Raw genomic sequence first — 14,111 nt, 5'->3', positions numbered from 1 at the left:
CACCAATCTCTGAATGGGCCTGTGCTGGTCAACAGTTTTTGGAGGCTGCCTGGAAAAGCAGCTGCATGGTCATATTTGCATCACACGAAATTGGTGGTATACCCTTGAAGTATGCCACCAATGTCAATCTTGCAAGTTGTTTTAGTGCATATTAAGAACCTATATGTGAATAGAATTCTACTTCCTGTCCTTGCTCTTTAAAGGGCTTCTGTCACCCCACTAAACTATATATATTTTTTTGGGGTACTTATAATCCCTATACTGCAATATATCTATACAGTATGTTATTAATCATTTTCGTTCTGTAGATAAGGCAAAAAACGTACTTTTATAATATGCTAATTACCTGTCTGCCAGCAAGTAGGGCGTCTACTTGCTGGTAGCAGCCACAAAAAACCGCCCCCTCCTCTTGTTGATTGACAGGGCCAGCCGCGATCTCCTCCTCCGGTGGCCCTGTCTGCATTTCAAAAATCGCGCGCCTGTCGCGCAGGCGCTCTGAGAGAAGGAGGCTCGCCTCCTCAGCACTCCCTCGCCTGCGCCGATGACGTCTTCTCTTTCGGTGACGTCATCGGCGCAGGCGCACTGAGGGAGTGCTGAGGAGGCGAGCCTCCTTCTCTCAGAGCGCCTGCGCGACAGGCGCGCGATTTTTGAAATGCAGACAGGGCCACCGGAGGAGGAGATCGCGGCTGGCCCTGTCAATCAACAGGAGGAGGGGGCGGTTTTTTGCGGCTGCTACCAGCAAGTAGACGCCCTACTTGCTGGTAGACAGGTAATTAGCATATTATAAAAGTAAATTTTTTGCCTTATCTACAAAACGAAAATGATTAATAACATAATGTATAGATATATCGCAGTATAGGGATTATAAGTACCCCAAAAAAAAATATATAGTTTAGTGGGGTGACAGAAGCCCTTTAAAGGGGTTATCCAACCCCTAAAATGCCTCCCCATACGTCCGGGCCCCTCACTCAGGTTGTACTTACCTGGCTTCCCGACACCCGCGTTGCTTCTGCCGCCCCTGCATCTCCCCATCACGCGGATGAAAACATCCGGCATGGGGAGAAAGCTAATAGCAGGCCGCAATGCGAACAATCCTCCCTAGAGGCACCCACAATGGGAGGCTTGTTCAAGTCGCAGCCTGCTATTGGTTGCGCCAAACCCCTTCCCCAACGCCAGATGTTTTCATCTGTGCGACGGGGAGATGCAGCGGCGGCCATGTGTGCGTCAGAAGTGACGCGGGTACCGGGGGAGTCAGGTAAGTACAACCTGTGTGAGGGGCTCGGACGTATGGAGTGGCATTTTAGGGGTTGGATAACTCCTTTTAACTTTTCCTTTATTTGGACAATAGAGCTACTGTCATCCCAATTCTATACCTAGTGATCATTGCCTTGCAGATAATATTTTTCCAGAACAACAGCAGTAAACTGACAATGGGTTACCTATCTATATAGGTGTTTTTTTTTTCAATTTGTATTTCAGTTTCAATGGCATAATACTGTTGAAATAAAAAAAAATGCCCCTTTCTGATGGAAGTGTCCCACTAAAAGGAATATGTCACCATAAAATGACCTATTGTTTAAATCATGTTTTTATGTTAAACATACAACAGAATTTTTGGTGATGTTATTTTTTATTTTCCATGTCAACATTTTAGTCTGTACAGTTCTCTACAGTTATCTGCTTATCATTACAGGCAGGATTAGAATGACCGATATTAGATAGATAGAATTTTTTAAAAATCCACGACACTCCCGAAAAAGTAAATTAAAAGTAGTGTTCTTTAATCACCAAAGCGACATTTAAGTCCTCTTACTGGGACTTTTCTCCAGCAGTAAGAGGACTGAAACGTCACTTTGGTGATTAAAGAACACACCCTTTAATTTACTTTTTCGGGAGTGCCGTTCCATTTATTTTTTTCATTTTATTTTATTGGATGTTGGATCACTTCCGCAGCCTCTGGCACACCATAACTTTTTTTACCGCTGTGCTGCTCACATTAGTTGGACTTAGATAGATATATAGATAGATAGATAGATCTACCATTCACAATAGATGATACCACTTATCTACTCCTGACCTCTGCACAGGTCACAGAACATGCCTAGAAAACTGTCCCATAGATAGAAGTCAGTGGGGTCCCCTCCTGACCATTGTGTCTATGGCCCATGGTGGCTGCTGGAAAGCATGTTTATAAATGCTGTAAACAGCAGCTCAGGTAAGATGGCCGCCCCCATAGTCATGTTCAGAAAACAGAATAAAATTATCTACAATCAGAAAATAAAAACAGAATAGATAAAATAATATGTGTCGGTATCTGGTTTTAACTGGCAATAAAAAATGATAGGTGACGCATTCCCTTTAAGTTGTAATTCTGTAAGGTGCCCAATAGTTACACTCTATGCTGTAACACATAGCCTTTCATCCACTGAGCTTGTAATTAAGCTTGGTAAAAATACAGAAAATAATGCAGCAGGTAATATCCATATTCTTATGCGGCCAGAACAACATATACATTAAAAACAGAATAGGTCATTGATGCAGTCTACGTTATTGTCCAATATGAAAGCTACCCTTTGTTTCAGTATCTGATGCTGCTTCATGTGAATATGTGCTAGAAGTGATCTCATGTCCAGCTGCGTACAGCGTGGCGATAACATCTAGTCTCTCAGTCACTATTCTATTGACATGCAAATAAAGCCACGTTCCATTACCCCCTCCCCCCCCATGGGAGCTTTTTTGGAAAGACTTTGATAGGGTTTTGATCAAGAAATGGTCACAAATTAAACTGCAGATCTCTAAACAGGAAATAAAAATGAATAATTTTTGTTGGATACTGTACAGCATTTTGATGTGAAAAAAAGATTGAAAATTCCTGTTTATGTATTCTCCCATGTTACTTTGTTCACATCATGTTTTTGTCCTATGTTTAATGCACAGTATACATATGACATACGATGCTTCTGTCGAATCTCATACAGTAGCGTCCATCGCCATGGGGCTCCATTGTAAAAAAAAAAAAACATCCATTAAATGTGTTTTTGCTGGACTCTTCAGAATGGAAAAGCATAGTGTTCTACCCTTTTATATCCTTTTTTTTGCCAACATATATGTTAAACTTAAAACAAAATCGTGATATATAAAGAGTACTTACATTTTCCCCAGAGCCACTTGCATTAGTCCCGGTCTTCACTATAGCTGAAATCTAATTTCCCTTTTCTTATTCTTATATTTGATAACGGTAGGAATCCAGAACAGTAGGACATCCATTTACATTACAAGTTGCAATTTTCTAAGAAATAACTGTATTTGATATTTGTTATATATGAATAAACAGTACTCACCATTTAAAACTGTGAACAATTACTGCATGTACCAAGGCCTTTGCACACACTAGTAAATTTCTTGGTTTCTGGACATGAGTTTTGTTTGTAGTATATGTCCAAACATTACTTATTCTATAGAAGGCCAAATAGTGCTGTGGTGTCAGAGTAAAGGAAACATGGGCTACTGACCAGGTTTCCTGTTCGTGATACAGGATGACAATATATTGTGATGTGAAACATGACTATGTCCATAGTATATTTACCTCCCATCTCATAAAATATAGACTTAAAGGGAACCTGTAGGATAGACTACACAGAGTCCATTTATGGTCTGTAACTATGGAGACACATAATCAATGCATATGTTGGTCCCATGCACCTCCTTAGTTATGAGCAAAGCGAGCTTCGGATCTTGTCTGCCTGTTTATCCTGTGTCCCCAACCATCTATGCTTCAAGTATGCTGTCTGAATCTCACAAACCTGCATTTAAAGGGAACCTGTCATCAACTTTATGCTGCCCATACTAACAGCAGCATAAAGTAGAGACAGGTGAGTTGATTTCAGCGGTCTGTCATTTATAAGTTAAAAGTAAGTGGTTGCCGAGAACCAACATCACAATCATTGCAGACTGGGCCTGGAAAAGAGTCCCGGCCACCTGAGAAGAGTCATGGTTATTCATGAATTCCTGCTCTCCAGGCCGACCTGCTGATGACTGACAGTCTTCTACCTAGTTTTCTCCCTTTCTCTCTAGGAGAGAACTGCCAACTATCAGCAGGAGAAAAGGAGATTATAAATAACCATGACTCTTCTCGGGTAGATTTGACTCTTTTCAAGGCCTGTGCTGCATATGTGACCTCATCGAGGTCAGCATAAAATTGATGGCAGGTTCCCTTTAAGTTATAGCGACTGTTCAGACTACACCTGCAGTTTTTCTACATCTTTGATGCTTTCTCTGTATTCTGATATTCTGGTGTTTGCATCAGAGTCCTTGACCCTTGTTGGTCAGTTGCCAACTACACCGGGACTATCCCAGGAGGTAGAGGTCTGTTTGATTCCCTGCAACGAAGGCAAGATCCCTGTACAGGGGTTTAAGGGTGAATATCAGGGAAGTGCCGAAATAACGCCTTTAGGGTTTAGAACAGAACTAAACCAATTAGTTGACACAGTGGGTCCTGCTATCCTGCCTTTTGTAGGCCTCTAGAGCAGTGTTCCTCAAATCCAGTCATCACGGCCCACCTGCCGGTCATGATTTGAGAAGATCCCACAGAATGAATACCTGTGGTAAGATGCACTGACACAAATTATATCACCTGCTCAATACTAAGGAAATCCTGAAATCATGACCGGCAGGTGGGCCCTGAGGACTGGAGTTGAGGAACACTGCTCTAGAGGAACAATAGGGTGGCAAATAAATCCTCAGTCTTTTACAAATAATGTGATGACTCTGCTAATCATGAGCCAGTCTGCACAACAAAGCAGACAAGTGAGTTGCAGAAAACTTGTGTCAACCTATTATGACTGCTGTAGCTTTCAGTGTGAAAACTGGAATAGTTTAAAGGGAATCTGTCACTAGCAATTTACCCAAAATTTTTTTTCATGAATCCATGTTTAACAGAGTACCTTTTTTCCATCTGTCTGATTCTTTTGATTGTCAGTCTTGTCATTTCTTCAAAAACTCGATTCTTATGATATGTAAATGACGCTGTAAGGAGCCCAGAGGGGCGTTCTTCTTTCTCCACGGTGCCCAGGAACGCCCCTCTGAAGTGCCGTGCCCGCCGAAATTTGAAATCTAATAACGCCTCCAAGTTCATCTAAATCCCCTCCCAGAGGCGCGGCTAAGTGCTCAACACCCCCCCTCCTCAGCGCCGCGCTCTGCGGCAAACACCCCGATCCTCCTCTCGCCGGCATCCCAAATCCCGTGCAGGCGTAGTGCCGGCGATTGCCTGCGCTATGATGAGATGAGTGACGGCACTGCGCCTGCGCGGGATTTGGGATGCCGGCGAGAGGAGGATCGGGGTGTTTGCCGCAGAGCGCGGCGCTGAGGAGGGGGGGTGTTGAGCACTTAGCCGCGCCTCTGGGAGGGGATTTAGATGAACTTGGAGGCGTTATTAGATTTCAAATTTCGGCGGGCACGGCACTTCAGAGGGGCCTTCCTGGGCACCGTGGAGAAAGAAGAACGCCCCTCTGGGCTCCTTACAGCGTCATTTACATATCATAAGAATCGATTTTTTGAAGAAATGACAAGACTGACAATCAAAAGAATCAGACAGATGGAAAAAAGGTACTCTGTTAAACATGGATTCATGAAAAAAAAATTGGGTAAATTGCTAGTGACAGATTCCCTTTAAGACAAGTTTTTTTTTTTTTTTATCTGGATAGTAACAAACAAACAAAAAAATAAATACTACCAAAAATATTCCGAAAAATATGTTTAGTATAAAACCTGATTTAAAGAATATCTAATTTCCTGATGATACGTTCAGGTATCCCTTTTTGATATCATGTGTTTGTTAAACTGTATGGTTCTATAACACAGTATTTCTCAATTGAGCACAGTGTATTGTGCTGTACTATACATGAGCATGTATAGTAGATAATCGGCTCAGACAGATGAAACTAGGTTATAAATTAGGTGTCTCTGTTTCTTGGCAGTAGTATGGCATTAGTTCATGTCTGTTGGATTTTATCACAAACATTTAAACACATGGCACCTAGTATCAGCATTCAGCTAGTTCCTGTAGACAGGTCTTCATTTTAGCTACCTATAATGTCATGACCACCCCTTTAACCATAGTACGGAGATAAGGTTTGTTCGTCTTTGTGCAGCCCTTTATACGCAATGCTGTACAGTAAAGTGAATCAATACATAGTTGATTGTATTTTGTCAAGGCAGATGAATGTAGAAAGGCAATAGAAAGAGCTCTACCCAGTATGCAGAGACATTTCATTTCCTTCAAAAGCAGCCGGATGTGACTGTTCTTATTACTCTCAGCCAGCAAGTCACCTGTGCCCTGTCACATTGCATCTTGAATGTAATCTGATGAGCCCATTTGTGTCTTATATTCGTGTTTCTAAATGTAAAACCTCTTGTAATACTATAATCTGTCACAGTAATTGTATGGAATCTGTACATAGAAGAGACATACTATGGGGGATATCCATTATGGTTTTCTGGCTCACGAAAATCACAAATTTTGTCGTAAGTGATGTTTTGTGACAAAATTTGTCACTTTTTAGCCACCTCACCGCTTTACCAAAAAGTGAGTGGGTCATGAGCAGGCGGAGGCAGGCTGCGGGCGGGAGCTCCATGGCTCCACCGATATAACAGCACGTGCGCCAGAAGACTGGACTATGTTACAACTGAAATCTACTCCACCTCCTGACAGATTTCAGTCTGGAGCACGGAGAGCAGGAGATGGATCAAATTTATTAAGACCAATGAGCTTCTTAGAGGGGTTTTCCAGGATTATAATATTGATGACCTATCCTCAATATCAGACCGGCGGGTGTCCGACACCTGGCACACCCGCTGATCACCCGCGGCCTTTCATTGTTTACCTGCTTGCCGTCGACATCGCAGAGGTGAGCAGGTGTAGTTGCTAGAAGCTTTTTTATGTTGTAAATTTTGCAGCATTCTTTTTTGGCATTATATAACTTTATTCTCTGGCTCAGTATGATTACAGTGATACCAAATAGTTTTGTTTACATTTTAATACTTTAGCACAATAACCCTTTTTTGGGGGAAAATAAAGAAAATGTTTTTGCATCTCCAAATGAGCCCCTTATTTATTTTTTAGTTTTTATTGATACCATTTTGGTATACATAACACTTTTTGATCATATTTATTCAGGTTTTTTTTGTGGCGAATAAGCAAAAAACAGCAATTCTGGCATTTTTTCCCACAGCGTTCGCCATACGGCAAATTTGCATAATAATTGCTTAGGGTGGGTCATTACAGATGTGGCTACACCAAATATGTGGAGGAGATTTAATTTTTGCAATTTTTTTCTATTGAAAAGCTTTTTTTTTTTTTACTATTTACTAGTCCCACAAGAGGACTTTACAAGGCAATCCTTTTATCGCTTCTCTGATACATTCGTTCGCAGTCATTAGGCCTCAGGCTGCCATACAAAGACATCTGCACCCCACAATCTCATTCACAGGGTTCCAATGGGAGACAGAGGGAGCTCCCTCTCTCCAGACCACTTAGATGCTGCAGTCATTAGAGCTAAGCCTCGGCTCTTCTCTCCACGGGAGACCTGTGCAGTGCTTAGACTAGGCAACTGTAAAAGGGCAGCGGCCTGGCATAAGGTTCCTTAGTGGCTTCCGTATGGGCGGTCACTAACGGGTTAATGTATATAGCCAGCTTAAGGGTCCATTCACATGTCCGTAGTGTTTTGCGGTCCGCACATCGCCAGCACTAAATAGAGGATTCCTATCCTTGTCCGCAGCTGCGGACAAGAATAGGACATGCTCTATTTTTTTGTGGAGCCGCGGAACGGAAGTGCGGGGCCGTGGACCGGAAATGAGGACAGCACACTGTGTGCGGTCCGCATCTTTTTCGTCCCTATTGAAAATGAATGGGTCCACACCCGTTCCGCATATTTGCGGAACGGATCCTGACCCATCATGCGGACGTCTGAATGGACCCTAAGGCTACATGTACACGACAGTGAAAAACGGACATGTGATGTACATTTTTTTAACAGCCATCACACGTCCGTTTTAAGACCAATGGTCGTCTATGGGGTTATTCACACAACAGTTTTTTTAAAATTTCTGTGAAAAACGGACGTCAAAAAATAGAACATGCTCTATCTTGTCCGTTTTTCACTGACAGACTGCCCCCATACAATTAAATGGGTCAATTTTTAACGTCCGTTTCTCAAAAAGGCATCAGTGAAAAAAAGTCAGTTATAAATGTCCATTTTTAACGGATGTTTTTTTTCACTGTCATGTGTGCATGTAGTTTAAGGATTTTCTGTCCTAAATAAAACATGAACAACAAGATGACTATGAAGAAGCCACAGCATATTGTTACTTCACAATTGTGATATTTTGAGTAGTAACTTTTTATATACTGATCTGGGTGGTGATTCTGCCTGGTAACTGTGCAGTATATATAGTACATTTTCTGCAGCACTGTACAGAGGTTATCAAATCAGCCCCTAGAAGAACATTTTAAAGTGTATTTTTGAAAAAAAATAAAAAAAAAGTATAACCAACAATTTATTAGTATGGAATAAACTTTTGGCTAAATCAAAGGGAAGTTGTATTATAGCACTCTATTCTATATATATTAGATTTCTAGAGAAAACATTGGGGAATATTTACTAACCCTGTAGAATGGGTAAACCTAAGGTGGCCATAGAAATTGAATAGAACTTACAATCATCTGGTGAACGTTTCACAGACATGGTTGTACACATTTTTGTCCATATTGGTTGGCTGTTACAGTTGATCAATACATGTTCAATGAAACCAGGAGATGTACGAAATATCTTTCTGGGAACGTTCTCTCAAAGGAAGAGGTTTCGTCCACGAACAAGATTTCTTTAAAACTTCCATCTGACTACCAAAATTTAAAAAATTCTTCAAACTTCTTTTCAGGCGACGATGATCTGTTATCAGTTGGCTAAAACACTCATTGTTAAATATCACCCAACAAATGATCATCTTGATTGAAATCATCCATTTTGATCGACTTTAGACCGATGTGTATGGCACCAAATTTATCACAGTGGTTCAGGCGAGATTATAAATGTAGCAAAGGAATAGACACAATTGTCTAATTTTATGCCAACTATTGGCTGGCTTAGATCGAGACCGAATTTTGCAGCTCATTTTTCATGCCAAATTTTGCACATTAGCCGAGGCCACCTTTCCCACAAAGCACTGCTCCTTTCCAGTTAAGCCTAGCTCCCTTGACTAGGCACATCTAAACCTAGATGCATCAAATTGCTCTACATTTTGGGACAATGTACGCTAGAATCTAGGTGCATTCACATTAGTAAATGTAGCCATTATTTTTCTCAACATTTTTTTGATTTTCTGTTAAACATATTACTACAGTTATCATGAGTAACCCATAAGGATCAGCCTGTTGTGGTGTAGAAGAAGTGTCCTATGTTCCTGTATGAAAATTACATGCAAATTTGTCTGTGTCCGCATTTCAGCAGGTGCTATTTTGAATAACAAACATTTGACACAGAATTATATAGAGAATATTCTTAAAGGGGTTCTGCACTTTGTTTAAACTGATGATCTGTCCTCTGGATAGATCATCAGCATCTGATCGGCGGGGGTCCGACACCTGGGACCCCCGCCGATCAGCTGTTTGAGAAGGCAGCGGTGCTCCAGCAGCGGCGCGGCCTTCTCACTGTTTACCGCTGGCCCAGTGACGTCACGACTAGTATCACTGGCCTGGGTGCGGCTAAGCTCTTTTCACTTGAATGGAGCTTAGCCGTGCCCAGGCCAGTTGATACTAGTCGTAACGTCACTGTGCCTGCGGTAAACAGTGAGAAGGTCGGGGCGCTGCTGGAGCGCCACTGCCTTCTAAAACAGCTGATCGGCGGGGGTCCCAGGTGTCGGACCCCCGCCGATCAGATGCTGATGATCTATCCTCTGAGATCATCAGTTTAAACAAAGTGCAGAAGCCCTTTAAAGTTCCTAGTTACTACATGACAGATGTATGCACTGTATACTGCAACCATTTCCCTGTATTGGGACACTTGCAGTTTCATAAACATGACATTGCAGACTGACAATCCTTATGGCAGGTAGAATAGCGCTGCTCGTGTTTACAGAGATTATCAACAGCCATGTGGATGATACCAGGCACACCCAGCCAGGCACCAGGACAACCTAAAAGTATTAGGATTGCCCCAACAGACATACTAAAAGCCCCTTTACAAGGGCCAACACTGCAGGAAATTATCGGCAATTAACCATTCGTTTCCGATAAATGCCTGCTTGCCAGAGGAGGTGAGAGCTGCATTTTTATGCACCAATCACCTCTGCTATATGGGGATGAGGAATCAATGCTATTTTTTTATCAATGTAGCCATATGATGGCTTGTTTCTTGAGAGACAAGTTGTAGTTTTAAATAGCACCATTTTGGGGTACAAATAACTTACTGATCAACTTTTATTACCATTACTCTTTCTAGGGAAAAAAACAATGCTGCCACTGTTTTTACATTTTGCAGCATTCATTTTTTGGCATAATTAACATAATAATTTTACTCTCTGGTCACTACGATTGCAATGATACCAAATATAATTTGCTACATTTACTGGCATTCACTGTACGGGAAAGGCTACTTTCACACTAGTGTTTTTGCTGCATCCGGCAGGGTTCAGCATAAACGCTTCAGTTACTGATAATACAACCATCTGCATCCGTTATGAATGGATCCGGTTGTATTATATTTAACATAGCCAAGATGGATCCATCATGAGCTCCAATGAAAGTCAATGGGGAACGGATCCGTTTTCTATTGTGTCAGAGAAAACGGATCCGTCCCCATTGACTTGCATTGTGGGTCATGACTTATCCATCTTGCTCCGCATCCCCCCAAGACGGAAAGCAAACCGCAGCATGCTGTGGTTTGCTCTCCGGTAAGAGAACGGAATGGAATGCATTTTGGAGCGTTCTGTTCAGTTACGTTTTGTCCCTATTGAAAATGAATGGGGACAAAACTGAAGCGTTTTTTTTTCCGGTATTGAGACCCTATGACGGATCTCAATACCGGAAAATATTAACGCTAGTGTGAAAGTAGCCTTACATGATAATTGTGTAGTGCAGGTTGTTACGGATGTGGCGATACCAGATATATGGAGGGGATTTTATTTTTGCAATTTTTTCCATTGAAAAGCGTTTTGATGCTTTTTGCGCTTTGAAGCCTTTTGAACAGGCGTGACCTGAATACATGACCCTTTGAATTGGCCTAAGGAAGTGAACAATCTAGATAGCCTTGCAAATGACTCTGGAGAGAGCTGAAATGTTGCCTTGCTCATAGGGGCAAATAAACCCGTGTACAATGGATCTCTGTGGAATGCTGCCACTTTTTGTCTACTGTATAGTGTGGGCTGATATTCTAAGCCCGGGTCATTGGCACCCAGCTTTTCTGTTTTCAAAAATCCTTCTTCTATGTATATGAATATATAGATATATAGATATGAGATAGATAGATAGATAGATAGATAAATATTATATATATATATATATATATATATATATATATATATTAGATAGATGGATAGATATATAGATAGATAAAGAGTGGCATGCATTGCAAGATGACTGAAACAGGCAACATTACCAGTTCCTTCCAAAATAGTCCTATAAACACAAGCAGGAGGGGAGTACACAAGCCTCCTATATATGAGAAAGCAATGTATTGTAGTAGTGTACATGCTTCACTTAGACTGAGTGCTTACCTGACACCACTGGAATTGACAACATGTTTGCGGCCTGCTCGGAGTAGCTGAGGATGGTGTAATACAGACTGGTGTGTTATTTTTTCTGGGTTCCATGTAGCCTTTATTCCTTGAAACGAATAGTACAGTGATAAAAGGAAAGCAACGTCTCGAGTGTTTGCCTGGTCTATGATAAGACATAAAAGTTCTGAGAAGAAAGATGTGCACACCCTTTCTATCGCCCTGTTCCCAAATGTCATGTGTCACTGTTACTGTGATTACTCAGTGCTGCCTTGTTGTTTTATGGTTGAAGTAGTCATTAAGAAGGTTAATGTCCTCCTTGGCCAATCCATACTTGTTAGAAGTATCTTTTGAGAGTAATTCAAGGTAATTCCAGGAGGAGCAGATTACTGACATAGTCGTACAGGCCGGGCACCGCTGGATCCCCATTCATTATGGTGGGATATGGCTGATTTCTTGTATAAATGCTGGCATTTTGCTGGAAAAATACCACTGCATTACAGTGAATGGGAATCTGGCAGTGAGCGGCCATGTCTGGCCATGCTGAATACATTAACTCCGGTAGTCTGCTCCTCTGCTGGAACAGACTACTGGAGTTACCTGGCTGTAAATGATCCAAAATGACTGTAAACTGATTAAGGTAATGTGTGATGCCCTGTAGGAGTCACCACAGGGGGTTCTGTCTGGCTGCAATGATGGTCTGACTGAAAAAATGTTAAAGGGGCTTCCAGTTTTCTCTTATTGAAGACCTATTCTCAGGATAGGTTATCAATATCAGATCGCTGGGGATCCAACTCCCAACACCCCCACTGATCAGCTGGAGAATGCAACGCTTATGCGAGGCAATGCTGTCATGTCAATGGCGAGCAGGTAAACAGCAATGAGATTGGTCATCAATATGAGAAACCCGGACAACCCCTTCAAGGGAGACTGTTTGCCATGCTAAAAGTCCAAATAAATAAATCCACCCATTTTTTTATAAAAATACATTGCATAGATTATTCACATATAGGTTATAGGGGTTGTCTAGGCTACAGATATTGGTGACTAATTCTCAGGATAGGTCATCAAAATCAGATCTGTGAGGGCCTGGCACCCCCATGGTCAGCTCTTTCAGGCAGCTACAGCGCTGGAAACTTTACAGGATAGAGAGAGGAAGCAGAGGTTTGTGGTGTTGGAATACTGCAGCACAGCTCCTATGAGCTCAAAAACACCCCCCAAACGAACACAAGCAGTGGATAGTGTAAGTGACGCTGAGTCTAATTATGTCATTTTTATCTTCATACTCGTTTGCACTTTGACACTCTTCCCGCAAACCAACAGTAAAATGTATTCAGAGGAGTCCTCTCCATGATGTGCATGAGCTCGGGAGTCCTCTCAATGCATCTTACTGCTGGTTTGTGGGAGCACAAGGTATGAAGATAAAAATTACATAACTGGACTCGTAATTAGCGTCATTGACACTTTACGCCACTTTGTCTAGTTTGGGGGTGTTTCAGAGTGTCCTTCTAAGATATGTACAATATTGAGTTTTCTCCTTCACACTTACCAGCTGCCACTCATAATAATCAGTGGAGCACTTCATAGCTTCAATTATGAAGAAGCCAATCAATTTATTAAGAACTGTTAACATAATGTAATGTAGTCACATGCTTTATCACCAGGCGTCCCCTTTCTAACATGTTTCTGCTAGGGCAGCTGCCTGGAAAGAGCAACATGCTCAGGCCATATTGCTTCCTTCTAGGTCATCAGGGTTCTGTTAGAAACCTATTTTTAATATGCTCTTTTACATTTGACATAATGCCTAGTATATAAAATCACTAAAAGGTACATTTTCGATAAGAGTCTTCCAGTTTCTTATTTAATAATTCAGTGTAATATCCTGTCCAACCCAACCAGAACATCATTTATACACATTCTTATATAGATCACACATTAACAGGTTCCGGCGCCAGTATCTGCAACCATTAATGAACATTTTGTCTATTTTAACAGGTGTTAGAAAGTTTCAAGATTATGGATTATAGCCTGCTGCTTGGAGTTCATGTACTCGACCGTCCACCCAAAGAAAAAGAGGGAGAGACGTCTCACTATTCCATAGACAATAAACGGCCGTCAGTGCAGAAAGTTCTGTACTCCACTGCCTTGGAGTCTATACAGGGTCCTGGGAAGGCTGTGGATGCTGTCACAAAGGAGAACACGTAGGTTTTTTTAAGTGTTTGGTCAAAATTATAAAGCTCTGCAGACAGAACTTCATATGAACAAACATACAATGCATGGTTTGATTAGACAGAACTTAGGAGAAGCAAAGAGGAAAATAGGGCTCCAGGACTAGCACCCTACTT

At 41.6% G+C, this 14,111-nt stretch overlaps 1 protein-coding gene across 1 annotated transcript in view; it reads left to right on the top strand.

The window, feature by feature from the left end:
* PIP5K1B (phosphatidylinositol-4-phosphate 5-kinase type 1 beta) overlaps positions 1-14,111 on the top strand; it is a 170,028-nt gene that overhangs the window by 118,492 nt on the left and 37,425 nt on the right. Inside the window, exon 8 of the mRNA XM_040417101.1 lies at positions 13,762-13,967. Within this exon, the coding sequence (XP_040273035.1) occupies positions 13,762-13,967 (206 nt within the window). The remainder of the gene's footprint in view (positions 1-13,761; positions 13,968-14,111) is intronic.

Source organism: Bufo bufo, chromosome 2, assembly GCF_905171765.1.
Source record: "Bufo bufo chromosome 2, aBufBuf1.1, whole genome shotgun sequence".
Lineage (NCBI taxonomy): Eukaryota > Metazoa > Chordata > Amphibia > Anura > Bufonidae > Bufo > Bufo bufo.
The sequence above is the reverse complement of the archived record's forward strand: the minus strand, read 5'-3'. Positions and strand labels throughout refer to the sequence as shown.